At 41.4% G+C, this 21,374-nt stretch overlaps 1 protein-coding gene across 5 annotated transcripts; it reads right to left on the bottom strand.

Annotated features, from left to right (window-relative positions):
* Positions 1–621: 621 nt before the first annotated feature.
* On the bottom strand, positions 622–12,853 carry LOC149818326 (uncharacterized). Of its 5 annotated transcripts, XM_089984015.1 has the most exons (11): positions 12,771–12,853; positions 12,026–12,382; positions 11,399–11,782; positions 11,055–11,275; positions 10,761–10,955; positions 10,582–10,674; positions 10,418–10,481; positions 8,704–8,747; positions 6,372–6,439; positions 1,712–1,807; positions 622–964 (listed from the first exon to the last, which is right to left on the bottom strand). In XM_089984015.1, the coding sequence occupies exons 2-10, from the start codon at positions 12,315–12,317 to the stop codon at positions 1,801–1,803; spliced, it is 1,368 nt and encodes a 455-aa protein (XP_089840141.1). In that variant the 5' UTR covers positions 12,318–12,382; positions 12,771–12,853; the 3' UTR covers positions 622–964; positions 1,712–1,800. The 5 variants fall into 5 exon arrangements, with proteins under 5 accessions (XP_089840141.1, XP_089840140.1, XP_089840142.1 ...); XM_089984014.1 differs by having other exon boundaries at positions 12,026–12,825; XM_089984016.1 differs by lacking the exon at positions 1,712–1,807 and having other exon boundaries at positions 12,026–12,825.
* Positions 12,854–21,374: the final 8,521 nt, after the last annotated feature.

Below are 21,374 nucleotides of genomic sequence, written 5' to 3'. Positions count from 1 at the left end.
ATGCTAGCTGAATATCCAAGGTTCATTTTTCATGGAATACGCAAGAAGTGACCCTAGGTTTGGCAGGCATAAGTCCGGCTGCAGGTTGCATCAAACTCGAGGCTTCAAACCTTGGATGAATTCAGACGAATACAGTGATATAGGGACAAAAAGTTTAGTCAGAAATGTGTCAGCAGCAAATTGCAAAGACCTTTTTGCCAACTGACTGTCGAATCATGCAATCATTTTCCACTTGAAACCGGAACAGATTTAAAAAAAAAAATGGGTGATGGAAAAGAAAGCAAGGGACCGTTGAGGGGGGCTTGAAACCTTACACTAAGAAGAAAAGCAATACATGTATGGCAGCATTGAAAGAAAATAGAAATGAAGAAGAGAGACCCCAATGACCACTTTTCAAGCGCAAATATGAAAGAACATGGGGAACTTTAGGGCGGCACCGGCGATGACAGCACCCTAGGGTTGCAAAAGGGTCCCATTCAGGAAGCCAAATTTGCAAAATTTGTCTGTCCCGGATCCAAACTGATCCAACTTCCTAATGTATTTTGGGATCCTAGATTCCATCTGTTTGCAACCGTAGAAGAAACTCAAGAGCAAGTGCATCATACCAGAAACAGATGGACAAGAGACAAGTTTACTACAATAAACAATTTCTGACAATATCTTCCAAATGAAGCGCCAGAAAAATGAGTACAGCCAACCATGATCACTTAATACATTATGTTTGCCTGCCTAACCAATCATTTCGACTTCATCAGTAGCTGAAATGTCAAATATGATCTTCATTAGGGATGAGTACCAGCGTTTGTGGTTAAATCAATTTGACCAACGACTACATTTCTTATCAACATCAGCCTTAAAGAAGCCATTTTCGACCTCTGACCCCAAATAACGTATCAGCAGGTTAGACGCATTTTCTCAGCATGTTCAGTTGTTCACTACAGCAGCAGCCACCATGAAGCTAAATCTACAGCATCATAAATGTTGAATGCAAAATTCATGGGTTAGAGGGAAATAACATCTTTTTTTGCGCAAATCCATGCCTTCTTGAAAACCAAGCATACAGTTGGACAGAATCGGATGAAAGTAACAATATAACATCATACTGAGTTCCTTCATGAAGGAAAAGTTTAGCAAACAACAGCACTGCAAATTCTGGAAGCATACCAATTGGACAAACATATGCTAACAAAACCTACTTCAGCACATCTAGGTTTCAAAAAGGTTAACAGGAACGAAGAAATTCAAGACTTGCGCTTAATAACATATTCATGGTCCATTTACATGTCTTCTCAAATTTTGTAAAGACCATTTACACGAGATAAAAATATCAGCTACTTGTGCAGATGTAGCATTCTTTCTTTTACAACAATTCATCACGTGTATTACTCACTAGTAAATAGTTCACATTGTTATCGGTACTAGTGGATAAGTTGTTGTAATGCCCCAAAAATCCAGGACTTATGACTTTTTATAAAAAATTTAAAAGCATTAAATCAGTCATTCTTCAAAGTTTTAAAAGTAGTTCAGCGGAAAATGGTATTTGAAATATCAGTCAATGGACCATGAGCGCATTACAGTGCAAACTTTCTTTCACAAGCAGATTTGGACCTCCGTACATTTAATAAACCAAATAGATTCTGAAATACACCTTTTAATAATTTAAGACTTGTACAAAAGAGAAGCTTTGAAAAAAGTCTTTACGCAAATTTACCAAACTATTTTCAGGAGCGAAACGCTAGGAAAAGAGTCTCATCTTGATTTCATCATGCCATCATGTCATCGCAGTCCGTACAGACCCAATCATGACCTGTGCCCATAAAATGAGTCAGTTTCACGAAAAACTTGTAGGTGCAAGTGAGACAATATAGCACAAAATTAAGTACTTACATTTAATTTTATCATGCTTAACCGTTTAAACAAATGAAAAACTACTACTAGCATTACTAGCATCAACTGTTAATCAGCGCAAGAGAAATGCTACAACTGGCATTTAACAGTTAATCAATGCACGTGAAATGTTACAACTAGCATTAACAAATAATCAGTGCGCGTGAAATGCTACAACTAGCATTAACAGATAATCAACGCACGCGAAATGCTACAAGTAGCATTAATAGATAATCAACGTATGCAAAAAGGTACAATTAGCATTAACAGTTAATCAACACACACGAAATGCTACAATTAGCATTAACAAATAATCAGCGCACGCAAAATGCTATAATTAACATTAACAATTAATCAGCGCACGTGAAATGCTACAACTAGCATTAACAGATAATCAACGCACGGTGCGCAATCAACAAGTAATGTAAACCATATAACTTGTTTCGATATTAGTTGGCCTGCGGGTACGAAGGCACGAATCGTAGAAACAGTTGAGACTAGTTCGGGGGTCTATTATACCATGTATTTTCAATACCCCGAATAGCCAACTGAGTCTGTTCCTAAGGGGACGGTCGGTGACTGAAAGAGGATTCCTCAAAGGCATGCGTAGACAACGAATGCATCCTACTTCTGCAGAAGTCTATGGAATCTACCACCTAGGATAATTTTTGGTAGTCCTGTCCCCTAACTCCGATAACTGGGGATACCGAGTCATTGCCCAAGGGGTGGTTGTTAACAACCTGTCCATCGGAGTTTTGTACCAATTCATCCTCTCTCTTGATGAAAACATCGAGTCGAATGGGTACGTCAGGTGTTACTTAACTGAATACTCATTCTATATGCTCTGGTCTTTCGACCCATCCGAGCATCTTGTCTGTGAAGGCGAAACATCATCATTATATGATTTCATTCACATGTCATTGAACGTTTGAGGTGATTATAAACCTCTCATCCTACTCATCGCAGTACACAACGTACCTATTCAAAAGTACAACCACGATGAGAGGGGTCAACTTACTGTGAGGGTGAAAACATCATCATTATATGATTTGAATCATGTGCCATTGCACGTTCGAGGTAAACATAAACCTCTCATCCTACTCATCGCAGTACACAACGTACATGTTCAAAAGTACAACCACGATGAGAGGGGTCAACTTATTATGAGGGTGAAAACATCACCATTATGTGATTTCAATCATGTGCCATTGCATGTTCGAGGTAAACATAGACCTCTCATCATACTCATCGCAGTACGCAACGTACATGTTCAAAAGTACAACTACGATAAGAGGGGTCTGGATTTCTCAAAAGAAATCCCCACAACACATGGTGTAATCATTCTAGTTTAAATTTGACATGCTCTGGTCTTTTAAACCAATACGAGCATCTTGTCTGTAAAAACGAATTATCACTATTTATGTGATTGCAGCACTTTGCTAGTAGCACAATTCGAGATCGCATGACTGTCTCATTCAATCATCGTAGTACTAACATGTCATACCAGTCAAAAAGTACAGCTACGATGAGAGGGATACATGTTGCTCATAAAGAAACTCTGGCTTTAATGTGTTGTAAAAGAAATGATGAAATCATTTTAATTTATATTTAACATGCTCTGGTTCTTTAAACCAACACAAGCATCTTGTTTGTAAAAGCGAAACATCATTATATAATTGATTTCTACAAAGTGTCATTTGCACTCTTCGAGGTTACATGAACCTGTCATCCAATCATCGTAGTATAAACATGTTGTGTTTGTCTAAAAGCATGACTATGATGAAAGGGGTATTGGTTTCTCAGAAGAAACCCCAACTCGATGCAACAAATATTTAGTTTGACTTGACATGATCAAGTCCTTTAAACCACTTGAACAACATTATGCACTTTACACGGTACGAGATCGCCACAAATCTCTTATCTAATTTATTGCAGTATCAGTATATTGTGCATGTCTTGTGATACTGTTTAAGATACAAGTTTCTCAACAGAAACCCCGCCCAAACTCATACTCATGCCCCTAATCGGGGTTATCCAAGTTGTATCAGATACTCAATCAGAACTAGCAAACACACTACTCCCAAATACATTGATTTGGGAGACCTGGATGTTATTTCTCAAAAAAAAAAAAGGCTCTCAAACTTTACTTTGCAAAACCGTATATTTGAAAAGTTGGAATCACGAATAGAAATCCTTTTATTTAGAATTTTAGCGCTCATGCACAAACCCGCATCTTTTGAAAAAGAGCATAATTAGAATATGTTGAACCAAACATCTTATTTTGATGATGATTTATCTTCCAAACCGTGAGTACAACACTGTGCAATTTGTACGAGACGGAATCGCCACAGATCTCTTATTCGACTATCACAGTATCGTATGCTACGCATATCTCGTGATATTGGTCCCGATAAACGGGATAAGGGTCTTTCAAAGGAACTATCCCAAAACACAAGTTGTGCCCCCCCCCCCCCCAAATCAGGGTTTTCTGAGTCATATCAGATGTGCAATAGAAGCAGTAGAGACACTTCTCTCAAATATAGCAATTTAACAGACTTGGTTGCTATCTTGCAACAGGAAAGACTTTAAATTTCTGCTTTGAAAATACGCATTCGGGAAAGCAGGTTCGCGCTAGGAATCCCCTTTTTAGATAATTGAAATGCATAAGTGTGACTCGCATATTTTAAAACAATGAGCGAGATGGGGTACGCTCAAGGCTACACTTATGTAAGTGTAAGTCAATAAAATGCAAGCTCAAGTACAATCCAATGTGAATGTAAGACGCAAGCAATCTTCATTGCGCGAAACTGTGTATTGAGCGCAAAAATGCGTAAGCAGTACACGAAGTACAAAACTGTACATCGACTAAATAAATGCGTAAGCAGGTAAATGCATAAAGCAAGTAACCTGTGCACTAAAGCACGACGACAAAGTAAATGACATAAAGCAGTAGCCTATGCACTAAAGCGTGGCGGCAAAGTAAATGACATAAAGCAGTAGCCTGTGCACTAAAATACGACAGCAAAGTAAATGACATAAAGCAGTAGCCCGTGCACTATAGCGTGACGGCAACGTAAATGACATAAAGCAGTAGCCAGTGCACTAAAATACGACAGCAAAGTAAATGACATAAAGTAGTAGCATGTGCACTATAGCGCGATGACAAAGTAAATGACATAAACCAGTAGCATGTGCATTAAAGTGAGGCGGCAAAGTAAATGACATAAAGCAGTAGCTTGTGCACTATAGCGCGACAGCAAAGTAAATGACATAAAGCAATAACATGTGCACTAAAGCATGACAGCAAAGTAAATGACATAATGGAAAGGATAAGGATCGCAAAACTGCGTCCTTGAGTTAAAAAACATACTTCTATAAATATATATATATATATATATTTAATTATTTTAATTTCTATTTTTAGTGTTTTAGCTTAGTTCAATTCATCCAAAGTCCATTGCGCAACTTTCCCCTACCTTGGGGAGTCTTGGGGTTGTGCTTGCCTTCGTGTGTAAGTAACGAAGGGCTCGGGCCGCGGGACGCGAGCAAGATCCGTCGTGCAAGCTACAAAAGAGCAAAGTATGAATATATATAACAAGCTCGAAAGATAAAACATGAGAGGTAGGTGAGCCCGACAGTCGAACCGGGCACAACCCTACCTTCAACAGCCAAAGGTGAAGGGTGGGCTCGGCTGATGAACTGAACCTGATCCCGGGCCCAAACAAGAGTAGGGAGGGGCTCAACCCCTCCTTTTGCATAAAAAGGAAAGCAAGGAGATAGGGAGAGAGCTCAGCCCCTCCCTTGAGAAAAGGAGAAACAGGGAGGGGGGCTCGGACCCTCCCAGGCGAAATAGGGAAACAGGGAGGGGGCCAAGCCCCTTCCCTGTATCTCATAGAACAAGGAGACAGGGAGGGGGCTCGGCCCCTCCCTGGAAAAATAGGGAAGCAGAGAGGGGACCGAGCCCCTTCCCCGTATCTCATACAACAAGGAGACAAGGAGGGGGCTCGGCCCCTCCCCGACAAAATAGGGAAAACAAGGAGGGGGTCGAGCAAGGGTGAGAGGCAAGCAGAGAGAGAACGAGGCAGAGAAGATTTCTCGAGTGAGAAACCCTCAGCCCTTTGTGCCCTTTTAAAGGCACGGGGCCTGGGTCCAGATTTTTTTTCATGGGTTTTATAGTTACACCTTAAATTCAGCAGGATGACTTTAGAACATGTTATGGTAATACAACAGGCACCAGAATATAACAACTAAAGAAAATCCAGTTAGTAGACTCCAGATGGTTAATTAGTGCACAGTGCATTTTTCTCATTCAAACACATATAAGAAAAAGATTTGGAGGCAAATGTATTTGATAGAAGTGAAGCCCAAGTGTTGACGATGGAATGTCAATTAATTTGACAGAAAAACTTACCAAGATTAATTAAGGCAATTGAAAATATAACAAAATCAAACCGATGATAGTAAACCACTAAGAAAATTCTTACCAATATTCATATTGATTCATGGCAACATGACACGAATACATCTTCGAAGGATGCTTTGACTCAAAGCCCTGAGTCACAAAATCAAAGATTTCAATCAAGACAAAAAACATTTACACAACTCAGAACCATCAAGGAAAAAAATACCAGCAAACCACAATACAAAGGAAGAATGTGAGTAGACATATAACACATAAATCAAGACACCCATTAAAAGCTCCCCCTTAAACCCCAAGGGAGTGGAAAGAAAGGGAAGCAGAGAAAGTGCTCCTCATATCTTAGCTCAGGAAGTGGAAGCTTCCACAGAGATAGGAGGTCTTTTATGAGACAGAACAGCTGAGTTCATGAAGAATCAATATGCAAATAAGGGATAATACAATGCGTATACCATATACCTAATCAGTAGCTTATGAAGAGCCGGAAGAGAAAGCTCTAGAAGGTAGGCAGCTCATGACATAAATATAAATAGGATCATTCTCTTGATCTGCAATGTCTAAACCACTTGAATGGTTCAGCAAGTCTAATTCTTATTCCACCATTAGTGCTTGCGGCATATCACCACAACATGGCCCATCTGCAGCATTGATCCTCTTCAAACATAGAAGCTATTCAAACCTCCATTGTCTGAGATATTCTAGCTGTTCAGTTGAGGCGTTAGGGACACGTGAGAGATATGCCATGCCAGCTGTTTGCAAAAGAAAGCTGGTAGCAGTGGCTCTATTCTTATTTCTTATCTGTTTTCACGTATGTCCATCATTCTTAACAAAATTATTCTCGCAATAATATCAATAACAAAAGCAAAGGTTCCTTCTATTCAAACCTCCATTGTCTGAGATATTCTAGCTGTTCAGTTGAGGGGTTAGGGACACGTGAGAGATATGCCATGGCAGCTGTTTGCAAAAGAAAGATGGTAGCAGTGGCTCTATTCTTATTTCTTATCTGTTTTCAAGTATGTCCATCATTCTTAACAAAATTATTCTTGCAACAATATCAATAACAAAAGCAAAGGTTCCTTTTTTTGTTGAACTCTTGATATTTTAAAGAACAATAACAATAACAATAACAATAACAATAACAAAAACTTTAAATGTTACAAAATACATTTAAAAAGTGATAATATCAAGATAATAATGAAAAACATATTTTTTACAATATTTTCAATTTGTTGTGATATTTTGCCACATTTTTTTTCTTAAATAGAAAACTTTTAAAAGCACAAAAAATTGGAAAAAACATGTGGTGACTATGATGCACATAAAGAGATAATCATCAATTAGGTACCAAAACGAATATAAAGAAGTTAGAACACAAATACAAGAAAACAGTCTCTTAGTTGAACTCATTCATCGTCTTTGTTTCACAACAGAAGAGACCCAAAATGAAAAAACTATATGCTTAGAAGGTAAAAAAACATAAAACCTAACATTGCCAAGTTTATAGAAGATATTGCAAAGTTATGTCACATGCACAGAGATACAGACATGGAATAATGTTTAAGCAGGTCATAGTGTGTAACATGGCATGTCCAAGTGTTGTGTTATGTCACCTAGATGTGCAACGATATATAGCATTCCCTCATGATATGGATGTAAAGGGCCCAACTAACAGGAATGCAAGATGAATACAGCCAACAAAATCCAGAGTTGAATGCCTGCTCGTACATCTAAAACAACAAAATAATGGAGGGATCTGGTATTCAATGATCATTTAAATGATTAACTCTGCCTTCTATTAAAAGAAATCAATTGTACCAAACAGATAAGCTTATCCGTCAGCAGTAAAAGCTTCAAATAGACCTGAGATTAAACTATAATAGAAGAAATCATAGTGGGTTGTTCAAATGATTAAGGTGATAAACTCTGCTTCTATTAAAAGCAAACAGTAATACCAAACAGATAAGCTTATCCGTCAGTAGTAAAAAACTTCAAATAGACCTGAGATTAAACAGTAATAGAAAGAACCACAGTGAGTTGTTCAAATGATTAAGATGATTGGAAACAACTATGATCAATCAATTAATCCAGTTAAACAACAAACTTCGTTGTAGCAAGAAGACCCATACTTTCATCAACCTGAAAAAAAGAAAACTGAACATAAGGTTTTTCTGTACAAAACTAAAATATGTTCAACAAATTTCAGACACAAGAAAATGAGTGGCACATATCATATAAAGAGAATAATGACAGAAATGCGCCATAACAGTGTCAAGAAACTTATGTTTTTTAAAAGCAAACATATCAAAATGAAACTGGATTGATTAGCAAAACAACAAGGATTCTACTATGTACAAAAAGGAAAAAACAGGTGCAGAGAACCCATACAGAGAAAGCCATACCTCATGACTTTCATCCACAGTAGCCAGTAATTTCTTTGGTCGACCTAAAATTAAATAATTGCATGGAATAACTTTAGTGAACAGAAACAAATACACAAGGTTGTAATTAGCCTAACCAACTCCACACACAGCATAAGAAAAAAAGAAAAATTATATACACAAAATTTGGAAGCATGCAGCAGTTAAAAGCTATCGTGCAACATATAAGAGTAAAGATATGATTATCCCTCATTCCTTTATACCCTTAAAAAGGGAAAGGATGGTGAGAACCCAGCCTTTAACCTCTTCCATGAAGATATTAAATTAAAAATAAAAAAAAGAGGGAATGCTGTTTTTCTTTGCAAAAAGACTAGAACATGCAAAGAAAACATTTTTTGAAGAGCGTGAGCTTGAGTGCTTGACTCTTCTTAAGAAATTGATGCTTGAACCCACTTAATCAAGCTTTTGTTGACATCACCTCACCCTAAGCTTGAGCACAAGCATCACTCAACAAAGGCTTGCCTGAGCATCCCAACAGTTAGATTAACTCAGCTTTGAGCATGAGCAATACTCAAGAAGGGCTCACTTGAGCATCCCAATGGTTAGATTAACTCAGGTTGACTTCACTTGCTTGCACCCTTACAACCAGCAATAAGCAGATAATGCATGAGATTGGACAATATACCTCTTCTATAGCTACAGTACAGTTCCAACTTCAAAAAAAGAAACGATTGAACACAGACAACTGCAGCCAAATGCCAAACAAGCACAGCAACCAAAAAAGAAACCAATATGGAGATTCACAAATAGAAAAGAAAACTCATAATTATGTGTATGGGAAAAAATTGATGAAATAACCAAGACTGGTTGAAAACTTAAATTAAGCGCTTCTAGTTGTTGGTACCTACAACAAACATATAACCTTTCAAGTAGGATAGCTCATGCTAATTTGAGGTTCTTATTATTTTTGAGGTCCATTTAGTCAATAATACAGACATCAGCTTCAAAAACTTGGTCAAATAACCAAAAAAAAATACCAAGATAATTTCAGTAAGAAGGCACTTTTTCTGAGCATTATTACCAAGTTTATCTAACAGTATTTTTTATATTTCTAACTATTGTTCAAATCATTTTTTTTTACAAATTGAAATCCCCATTCTTCATCAATGTTTAGCATCCCCTTTCCTTGATTGGCTTGTTTTTCGAATGATAGCACTTCAAAACATCAAACAACTACTTACTACTTTGATCAACGGCCATGTTATCCTGGGCCTGCTGGATGGAACCAATCAAATAGTTCAAAACAAGCAACTGTCAGAAGGCACATTTTAAAATGATCATAGATTGTATGATTTGATCAAGGAATTGCAAAGAACTTCCATAACGACATTAACACAAGATATATTTTTTTGAAATGAAATGAAAAAGCTAATCAACTTAATACATTTAAACCAAAGAGGAAAACAATTCCCTAGGAAAACTGCAATTGATAAACATATGAAGAGCAAAATGTAGAATGGAACACAACTTGCACCCAAAAAAAAAGGGGATTTCCAAATGAAGCAGCCTCTAAGCACATTATTCATGATCAGATTCAGACACAGTAAAAAAAGAGCAATTAAATCATGAAAAACAAACACATCCAATTCATGTTTTAATAGTAAAGTCAATGCAATCACTAGACAAAATTTGAGATTCTACAAGTCTGCAAAGTGCAAAGCAAAAATTACTGCACCTCGCTTAGGTTTCTGCACCTTTGCCCAGATAGCATCATCCACTATGCCTAGTTCCAATACTTTCTGTCATCACAGCCAACACTTTCAAATGACACAACTTGGAGATTTCCAAGTAATGACTTTAATAAAAGAGCGTTTCAACCCAGTTTGCATATCTTCTCACCGTCTTCCTCTTACGAACAGTAGCACCTGAGAGACTCTTCCTGTTAAGAGCACTCTGCTGACTCCTACAGGCTTTGTTTTTCTTGCTTATCCTCTAAATAAGACACATTTAAGTTGTCTCAGCCATACAGCACTTTGGTAAGTGAAAAGTAGAAATAGTAAATTGATGGAACAACTCACATCAAATTCTTCATCTCTTGTCTTTGCCACAAAAGAATCCCAGTCTTCTTGTTTTACATAAGATGGCTTTTGTGGTTCTACGCCCCTCTCAAGGTCTTTCTTAACTTGAACTAACAGTTTATACTTGTGTTGTCTGTAGCAAGACGAAATTTTTTTCCGAGTGTAGCTCTTATTAAGATCAAAATTATACCTTTCCTGGAAAGAACAAAATTCAAATGATCCCACCATGCAACAAATAAAGATATAAAAAACAATATCTTTCATAAGTATGCAAGCAAAACACAGGATACATACCGTTAACATGTTTAACACTGATTTGTAGTCCTCAACTGGAACATCTCCAATTTGCTTAAAATTGACAGGCAAGAATTGGCAGACAAATGAGTTGATTGACCTTTTAAAGCCCCCAGCATTAGGGCCAGTTGGATTACCGTTTTCATCAAAATCCACAGTCAAACGTCTCGCCAAGTTCCGATAACTTACATGACCTATTTTTTTAGTCATATTCCTAGTACCTGTGGAAACACAAAACAGGTGACAATGAGTGCCAGATTAAAGATCTTAAATTTGGATCAGTGACCAAATGACCTATTACAAGCCCAAAAAAACCAATCATATTCAACAACAGGTGCATTTACCTTGACTTTCTGCACCAGAAAATTCAGGACTGTCTATTGCTTCTTTAAAAATGCTCTCAACATTTGCATTTGGATCGAGAATGCTCATGGCAATATTATCTAAGATATTGTCTTTATATTGGAGGTCGCCATACTCGCTACCATCTTCCGGAGTCAAGCACGCATCCTCGTTCATATTGATTTGAAGCATTTTCAAGCCTAGGGGCAGTTGTTCTTGCCCAGTTGTCACTTCCTCCAAGTTATCATTCTGTTCTACATTCACTCTCATTACATCCATTGTGGCAGGCATTGTACAATTATTCGGAAACTCTTGATTATCATCATTGCCACAAGATAATCCTGAGCTGAGAGAAACATTAGGAATTGTGTCCAAATTTGTAACTCCTGCACAAGCCAGTCCACGCCCAATAAACAGCATTTCGCTCTATTCGAAAATGCAGAACATACAACAATGTGGCATAGATCATTTCTCAAAGAGAAAACACAGAGTAAACCAAACAAAGTCTTATGCAACTATTCAATTATTGAAGTGAGAGTTATTTACAGAATGAAGCTTCTTTCCATGGTGAAAATCGATTCCCATTGTAAATTAGATAACATTGAACGAAATTTAACAGAAGCAAGTACCCGATTGACGAAGCTGCTTGCGTCTTAAGAAAAGGACCAGCAGATCCTCATGAAGAGCCCGAATCAGCTGTGTCTGCGACGACGCACGGAGGATCAGAGTGGACTGATAGCTCAGTAGGTTCTGCATCCTCTGCTTCTCCAACTCCCCAGCTCCGGACTCCCTCACCCGTTCCTCGCATAGCTTGATCTCCTTGTTCAGGCTATCGATCTTCGCCTCCTCGCTCCGCACATTCGCGCACAGCGTCTGGTGGTCCTGAAGCACCCTGCTGATTTCTGCCTCTACCTGCTCCATCTCCGAACTGATCAAATCCTCATCCTCCTACATCTCTCACAGAGAAACCCTAAGTCGCCACCTCTCTGTGATTAAAAACGCGAAAAATGGTCAATTCACAGAATCAACAGCACATAACCCGAAGCCATCCACGTTTCCGATAGAAAAAACACTAAATTTCCTCCTCTCCTGATCAAGCAAACGAGCAAAACCCCAGAATTACATAAAGAGCAAACCCCAACCCGAATTCTTCCACGACTCAGAAGGAAGAAACCATAAAAAATCGTCTTTTTCTTAAATGCGCAAAAGGCTTCGATCCGATACAGAAATCGCCCCCATTTCTCGAATCAAAAACCTTTCAAAATCGCTCTTTTCTCAGGAGTAACAAGAAGAAACGATTTGCTCGTAGACGGAAGAAACCCTAAACCGGCATTCCTCTTCTACAAGGATTGAGGACAAAAAAAGAAACCTAACTTGTATCACGCACCAAAAAGCCCTAGTTTCCCTGCAACACCAGAATTAAAAAAAAAAATAATTTGTCATCTCTTCCATTCTAAGTGAAGCGCATTGTTTCAAAGGGGACTCAGAGCTATTTGTACGGGTGAACCTTACAAAACTTGACACGTGAATGACGCGACACGCAAGTTCGAAATTCGAAATAGCACACGGACGGTCACGGGCCTATTTCCTTCAATGGGCCAGCGCGGCGCGACGGTCCTTCCTTACCGCCGCAAGCCTACTCGTCAGCTCGCTTGCTGATCGCGGAAGCTTGTAATCAGAGTGCAAGAGAGCAAGAGAGAATAGAGAGAGAGAAATTGCAATCACAAGAAGCAATCACAACGAGGGTGAACAAAAGAAAGCTCAACGCATTTAATTCATTCACAATTTTGCCCGCAGGCGATTACAGTTCAAGTATACGGGCTGCCCCTTCGGGGTATTGATTCACCTGAACCGGGCAGCTTACATCAGACTCAACAAAAGCAAAACAAACTCTAGCGCAACTGTACACTGTAAGTCGCAAGAGAACATGCTCCCCCCTTCAAATCATGCACCGTCCTCGGCGCCATCTGTTTCGTGATAAGCCCTGACTTCAGCCGGGTAGCGGCTGTTCATTCGAAATGCAGGCTCCCACATTGGTTCTGCTGTTTCCTCCCACTGCACAAGTATTTATTCGCTTGCCCCAAGTAGTTGACCTTGTGGCGAAGGATCTAACTGAGGTGCTTCTCGGCCCGTTGTGCTGCCGGGGCCCTTTGCATGATGGGAGCGCGTTGTGGCACACTGCGTTCTGGGTCTCCATCATCTGGATGGAACTGCTTGAGGTTGCACACGTGGAACACCGGGTGCACCTTGAAATCTGGGGGCAACTCTAACTTGTATGCCAGCTTGCCCACCTTCTTTGTGATGGTGAAGGGTCCCTCATACTTTCTGAGTAGTCCGCGGTGCCGCCCGCGGAAGATGCCTGTGCGACCAGGATATAGCTTCACCAACACTTGGTCCCCAACTTGGAACCCTGCGGGCCGACGGTGTTTGTCCGCCCACTTCTTCATTCTCTTCGCCGCTTTGTGTAAGAATGCCTTCGCCAACTCATTCTGCTCGTGCCAGTCGCGAACAAACTGATAGGCGAAGGATGGCCTTCCCTTTTCTTGTGCGGCAAGAGTGTGCGGGGTCAGTGGCTGCTGCCCCATGACTATCTCAAACGAGCTGTGGCCTGAAGATTCGCTCTTCTGCAGATTATAACAAAACTGTGCCACATCAAGGAGCTTCACCCAATTTTTCTGATTGGCACTAACAAAGTGCCTAAGGTACTGCTCCAGTATCCCGTTGATGCGCTCTGTCTGCCCATCTGTCTGCGGATGGAAGCTTGTTGAAAACAACAACTCAGAGCCAAGTAGCCGAAATACTTCACGCCAGAACTTGCCCGTGAAGCGAGCATCGCGATCGCTCACAATGCTCTTTGGTATGCCCCAGTGCTTCACCACATGCTTTACGAACAACTCTGCAGGGCACTCCTTGGAAGCTGAGTTGAAGGTGGCATACTTTGAGAAATGATCCACCACAACCAAAATAGAACTGAGGCCCTCTACCTTTGGCAGACTAACAATAAAGTCCATAGAGATGCTTTCCCAAGGACGTTTTGGAATTGGTAGAGGCTCAAGGAGACCGGCAGCCTTCTGGTTTGTCCCCTTATCTTGCTGGCAGATAAGGCATGTCCGCACATACCCCTTAACATCGTCTCTCATCTGCGGCCAATAGTAGCCGCGCTCAAGGAGTGCTAAGGTCCGCTCCTGGCCAGGATGGCCGGCCCATAGTGTATCATGGCACTCCTTGAGTAGCTCTCGACGAAGGCTTCCCCACCGTGGTACAAAGATGTGTCCCACTTTTGTTACGAAGAGGCCGTCCTGTAGCCAAAATCGCCGAGTCTTCCCTGCCTGCGCCAGAGAAACAAGGTGTTGTGCAGTCGGATCCTGCTGCGTACCCTCGCGAATGCGGCTCAGCAATGCACCCTCCAAATGCACTTCAGAAGGCTCTGCGCGCGCAGCAGCTAATTCAGCCCTACGGCTCAGGGCATCCGCCACAACATTGGTTTTTCCAACCTTGTACTCTAAGGCAAAGTCGAACTCAACCAAAAACATCTGCCATTGAGCTTGCTTGGGCGTCAACTTCTTTTGCGTCTGAAAATAGCTCGTGGCCACATTGTCCGTCTTGACGACGAACTCGGCACCCAAAAGGTAGTGCCGCCAGGTCCTGAGGCAATACACAATGGCGGTCATCTCACGTTCGTGCACTGTGTAATGCCTCTCTGTATCCTTCAGCTTGCGACTCTCATATGCGATCGGATGACCATCTTGCATAATAACTCCGCCAATGGCAAAGTCTGAGGCATCCGTGTGGACTTTGAAGGGTCTCGAATGATCAGGCAGTCGCAGCACTGGCTCTCTCACTAAGGCTTTCTTCAAGCCCTCGAAGGCATCTTGGCACGCTCCTGTCCAGAGCCATACCCGATTCTTCTTCAACAAATCTGTGAGGGGCGCAGCAATGAGGGAATAACCTTCGATGAAACGCCGATAATAATTTGCCAAGCCGAGGAATGACCGCAATTCTGACACTTTGCTTGGCGGAACCCATTCCTGGATGACCCTTATCTTCTGCCCATCCATACGCAGCACACCACGCCCCACAACGTGGCCAAGGAAGCTGATCTCCTCCTGCCCGAAGAGACACTTCTCTCGTTTAACACAGAGGTTATTCTCCTTTAGCACCTGAAACACTGTTCGCAAGTGCCCGACATGTTCCTCCATGTTACTGCTGTAGATCACGATATCATCCAGATAGACTACCACAAACTTGTCTAAGTAAGGGTAGAAGATCTGGTTCATTAAAGTCGTGAACGTGGCTGGAGCATTTGTCAACCCGAATGGCATTACTAGAAATTTGTAAGCACCATAGCGGGTGACACAAGTTGTTTTCGGCTCATCACCTTCAGCAATCCTCACCTGCCAGTAACCCGATCGCAGATCTAACTTGGAAAAGATACGGGCACTGCCTAGCTGATCGAACAAGTCCGCTATCAATGGCAATGGGTACTTGTTCTTCACCGTGACCTTGTTCAAAGCACGGTAATCCACACATAACCGTTTAGAGCCATCATGTTTCATCTGGAAAAGGACTGAGGCACCAAATGGGGCTTTTGATGGACGAACAATGCCTGCGTCCAACATCTCATCTAGCTGCCTGCGCAACTCCTTCAACTCTGCTGGCCCCATACGGTATGGAACCATTGCGGGAGGGTTTGCTCCCAGGGTCAACTCAATCTTATGGTCGACCTCGCGTCTTGGCGGAAGACGCTTTGGCAATTCCGGGAGCATCACCCCTCGAAACTCCTCCAACAGTGGGGCTAGGGTCGGTGGCACTGCTGCTTCCACCTTCCCTTCCTCTGCGCGCACTGCCACTAAGAATGTCTGCTCCCCATGCTTGACACCCTTCTTTAGTTGCATTGCCGACAACACTGAAGACATGCCTTTCTGCGTAAGGCACTGCACTGTGTGGGACAAGTCTAACTCCATGATCGTCAGCGTGTTGAATTTTGGCAACATCATAACATTCTGGCTTCGCAGAAACTCCATACACAAAATCATCTTGAAATCGTCCAGGGGCACCACAGAGAAGTTGGCTTTACCGACCCAACTTCCCACTTGAATAGCCACATCCCTTGCTTCACCAAGGATGGGCTTGGCCTCAGAGTTTACCGTTTTAATGGTCCTCTGCTTTGGCCCATGCTTCAAGCCCAACCGCTCTGCCTCTTCCCGCGAGACAAAGTTGTGTGTGGCCCCGGAGTCTATCATTGCTGAAGTAGACTTTCCATTCATAATAACTTCAGCGTACATGAGTTCCTTACTGACCTGCATGTTTTTAGCTGCATAACTTCTGGCTGCATTAATCGATCGCATGGCGCCCATCCTCGGTTGCATGGTCTCAGTGTCGCTGCATTCAGTATCGCTGCATTCTTCCTGTGCAGCATTGGCTTGCCCGTCGTCCTTTACAAGGCGCTTTGGGCATTGCCAGGCGATATGTCTATCACCACAGAACCAACATGTCACAACTGCACCCTTGTTGCTGTTGTTATGCTTTGTGTAGTTCTGTTTCTTTTCGGATTGATGGCGTGTCGATGCCTCACCTTTATCGTTGCGCTGCTCATCCTTCTTGCCTCCGTGGTCAGGCTTCTTCCCAACTTTGGTTGATGGGGTGAAAGGCTTGCGCTGAGTGTCAACTAAGCGCTCAGCCGCCACATATGCATCTTCCAAAATACGGGGGTTACTCATTTCCACTTCAGACTGTGCCCATGGTTGAAGTCCCACAATGAACCAGTTGAGCATGTCGTCTTCTGGCATGTTAGGTATCTCCAGCATAAGCTTCTGGAACGTTCTGACATAGTCTTGCAACAAACAAGTATGTTTGAGCTCACGAACCATCCGGTAAGCCTGTCTCTGCGCATTTCTTGGCATGAAGTAGTTGCGCAACTCTACTTTGAAGTCGTCAAAGGTGTCTATCACACATTGACCCCTCTCCATGTCATTGCGTTTCCGCCTCCACCAAGCGATAGCATCACCATCAAGTAAGGCCGCTGCAGCCTTGATCCTCAGATCTTCGAGGGTCACATTCTGGATATCCAAGTAGTCTTCTACTTGGAACAAGAAGTTCTCAATGGCCTTGCTGTCGCGAGAACCATTGAATTTTGCGGGTCTAGGTACATCAATCCTTGATGGTCTCTCACCATTTCCGCCATTCAGGGTCACCGTCCGCTGCAACGTACGGTTCCTCAACTCAAGATCGGTCACTATAGTCGTCAACAAAGTGACCTGCCCCATTAGTAAGTTCACCTGCTCTTGCAGGCTCGCCACCACATCATTCAATCCATTGAATGATTCACATGCCCGTGAAATCGCTTCATCATGCGAAGTCACATCTTCCACCAGCTTGTTAACAGTTGCAGCCAACTCTTCTTGGCCCCGAGGTGAACCCATCTCCTCAGTTTCGGCAACTGCCTTGCCCTTGGTGTTGCGCAAGTGTTGATAAGGCGCCACGATGTCTTGCTCACAAATCGCAGCCTGTCGGCGTGTCTGTCGACACCGACTCCGGAGTCCCTTCCCCAGCACGAGAACGAGCTCTGGTACCACTTGTCACGGGCCTATTTCCTTCAATGGGCCAGCGCGGCACGACGGTCCTTCCTTACCACCGCAAGCCTACTCGTCAGCTCGCTTGCCGGTCGCGAAAGCTTGTAATCAGAGTGCAAGAGAGCAAGAGAGAATAGAGGGAGAGAAATTGCAATCACAAGAAGCAATCACAACGAGGGTGAACAAAAGAAAGCTCAACGCATTTAATTCATTCACAATTTTGCCCGCAGGCGATTACAGTTCAAGTATACGGGCTGCCCCTTCGGGGTATTGATTCACCTGAACCGGGCAGCTTACATCAGACTCAACAAAAGCAAAACAGACTCTAGCGCAACTGTACACTGTAAGTCGCAAGGGAACACGGACAATGGTTCTTTTAATTGTGGCCCTTAATTAATAAGACTGTTTTTTGTTATTTTATTAACTTAGGTTTATGTTTTTCGAAATGTGATTAAAAAATATATTGAAAATATTAAAGTAATGTTCGTGCTGAGAGAGTCGTGTCTTTTAGTCGGTGTCGTGTCTCTATGACCCGAATTCGAGGTGGCGTACCATTGAGACAGTGAACGAAACTCCCCACGTTTTTTGGATGAGGAAATTCCTGCTTTGTAGATAGGGAGTCGGATTCGGGTGATTAGGATGGCATCAGACAAAACCGAATCTGGATTTGACTAGTTTAAAATCCCATGTTTACATACAATCGGACGGATTTTAGTCAGACTTGGATTTGTGCTCGGATCTGAATTTGGCTACTGAATCCGACTAATTGGATTAAGATTTGGGTTGGATGTGGGACTACATCCAACCCATTGACATCCCTAGTTATAGAGCAACAAATTCGAAAGTATTGCAGGACCGAGATAAAAACTAGGTTCAAGTCCACTCAGGGGCACAAATGGCTCGGATATGAACTGGACTCTATGGGTTGGTCCGAATTAGATTTCGAAAACAGACCTGTTTGGGAGCAGGAGATGTGAGGAGATGCGAGTTAAGGAGGTTTTAACTAATACCACCAACCCTCACAGGTGTTTGGGAAGTTAAGAATACAACAACAAACAACAACAACTACGCCTTCATCCCAAAACAATTGGGGTCGGCGATATGAACCAACAAAGAAAATCATTCTGGGTCTTCCATATGAATTCTTCTCCTCCAATCATTTATATCTAATGTCATGTCCTCGGTGAGGTTCAAAGCAATCATATCATTTCCTATCATCTCTATCCAAGTTTTCTTAGGCCTACCCCGACTTCTTTAAAATAATATATTTTTCCATTTCTCCATCCTTCTAACCGGAGCATCATTAGGCCTTCGCCGAAGTTAAGAATGGTGTTTCTGAAGTTTATGCATTTGGGATGAGAAGTGAAGCCCTTTCTCCTTTATATTTATACTAAAGGATAGCTACTACCACCTCCTAGACGGAGTGTGGCTGGCAAAGCAGCTCCTCAAATGCATAACTTTATAAACGCCCATCCCAGTTACCGACCCCAGACAGGCCATAGCCTTGAATCAGAGTCCAGATTTATACGGTGCTAATGGAACTGAGAAAAAAACATGTTGAAAGTGAGCCTTCCAGAAAAATAAATAAATAAATAAAAAAGTTGAAAATTATGTTTTTTACACATAAAACTGGTACATACTTTTAACAGAAATCTGAGTCCGAAACGGAAGAGTCCAAAACACATTCAGATTCTGTTTCAAGTTCCATATATGAAAATAATGAATTGGATTTGAATTAAAACTATCCAGGAGTAATCAATGTCCCAAACTGGTTAGACCTGACCCAACCTGATTTTTAGTAGTCTGATGGTTTATCAGGTCTAAAATTCAAACCATTTAAAAAGGGTTATTTTCGGGTACTGAATTATAAACCCAGATCATTCGCGCTTGACCCGTTTTTATGCCCAACTCAATTGGCTCTATAAAACATACATCAGACTAAAGCTCACATATCAAACCAAAACCATTTTGGATTCAACCCAATTAAATATCTAAAATATATGCCCAAAGTGATGAAAATGTGGTTTGTACCCATACCCATTTCACAGTATTGAGAACTAAAGAACTCATGTATTTGTCATTTACGAAGTACCAGTGGCTACACCGTCCTAGTCGCCCCATCGACAACGGGTCTAGGGGGAAGGTGTTGACTTCTTCATTCCAGGTCTGACTCCCATAAAGTGTGTGGGTGCTTTTAATTGGTGGACTTTGTAATGGTTTGCCTTGCTTGAAGGGGGGCAGGCCCATTAAGTGTCGCGACCTTCAGAGAGGATTCTTCATTAAAAAGAGTAAGGGTTTGGGTGTTTTTTTTCCATGAAGGATGGGGAAACCACCTTTGAGATCAGAGACCTAGTCGCATTGGCCCAGCCTGTTGTGCTTAGGGGCTTCCTTTTTAACAATGTAAACCCATGGCACACCCCTTGCTCCTTGTTAAGGATAATCTTAATCTTGGTCAGAACTAATCATGAGGAACCAATCTAAATCCAAATCATCTTGTAGAAGTTAGAATTGTCTAAGAGTTCAACATCTTAGAGTACACATGTTGATGAGTCCAATGAGAAGCAAATCCAAGAGAGGCAATACCAAAAAGGATTCAGACTCCTCCTGCAGAAAAGCCATCGTTATCTATAACTAACAAAATCTCATCAAGTATTGATTTACATAAATCTAATGTGGAAAAACGTGTAGAAAGAGACCACTCGGATTGGAAATATCTAATCAGTTGTATCATGTGTTCATCCATTTAAGGAACCTCTCATCGCTATGCAAATCATTGAGAGATAGAGAAACATTATTGGTTGTGAAAGTAGATCCTTCTCATGATCGAACCACATTTTTTTTTTGTGTTTGTGTGCGGTGTGATAGTTTTAATATGGTATGAGAGCTGATCTGATCTCTTGATCAAATTCAGTGCTCCTTACATCGAGATAGTGTGCTTCATCTGATTAGTTTCTTTGAGCCATTTTTTTTGTTTTAAGCTCAGCGTCCTCTCTCATTTGCATCAACCATGGCTGAAAACAGTGTTTGCTCTCTCATGAGTCTTGAACATTTCTTATCCATAAAATTGTCTACATACAAATTTTTTTTAGAAATCTTAATTCATTCCCCTGTTGAAAAGTAACAATCTCATGAGATTTATGGATGAGTTAAAAATGTAGATTTAAGATGGTTATGCTTAGGGAGTCCTAAAAGCATGTCAACTCCTTCAAATCCAAGCAAGGATCCGGTCCAACAAAATCGCACAAAAAGTGTGTTGTGCCATCTCCTTGGGTGGCATGTGCCTAGTTTAGATGCAGACACCGCAAGATTTAAGATGGTTCTGACATTTTTTTTAAAGGAGATATGTTTCTTATCTGAATCCAACATGTTTTTTTTTTTTTTTTGGACAGAGAAAGCTGGGGTTAGG

Source organism: Nuphar pumila, chromosome 13, assembly GCF_984573655.1.
Source record: "Nuphar pumila chromosome 13, dmNupPumi1.hap1.1, whole genome shotgun sequence".
Lineage (NCBI taxonomy): Eukaryota > Viridiplantae > Streptophyta > Magnoliopsida > Nymphaeales > Nymphaeaceae > Nuphar > Nuphar pumila.
This window is presented reverse-complemented; position numbering and strand designations above follow the sequence as displayed.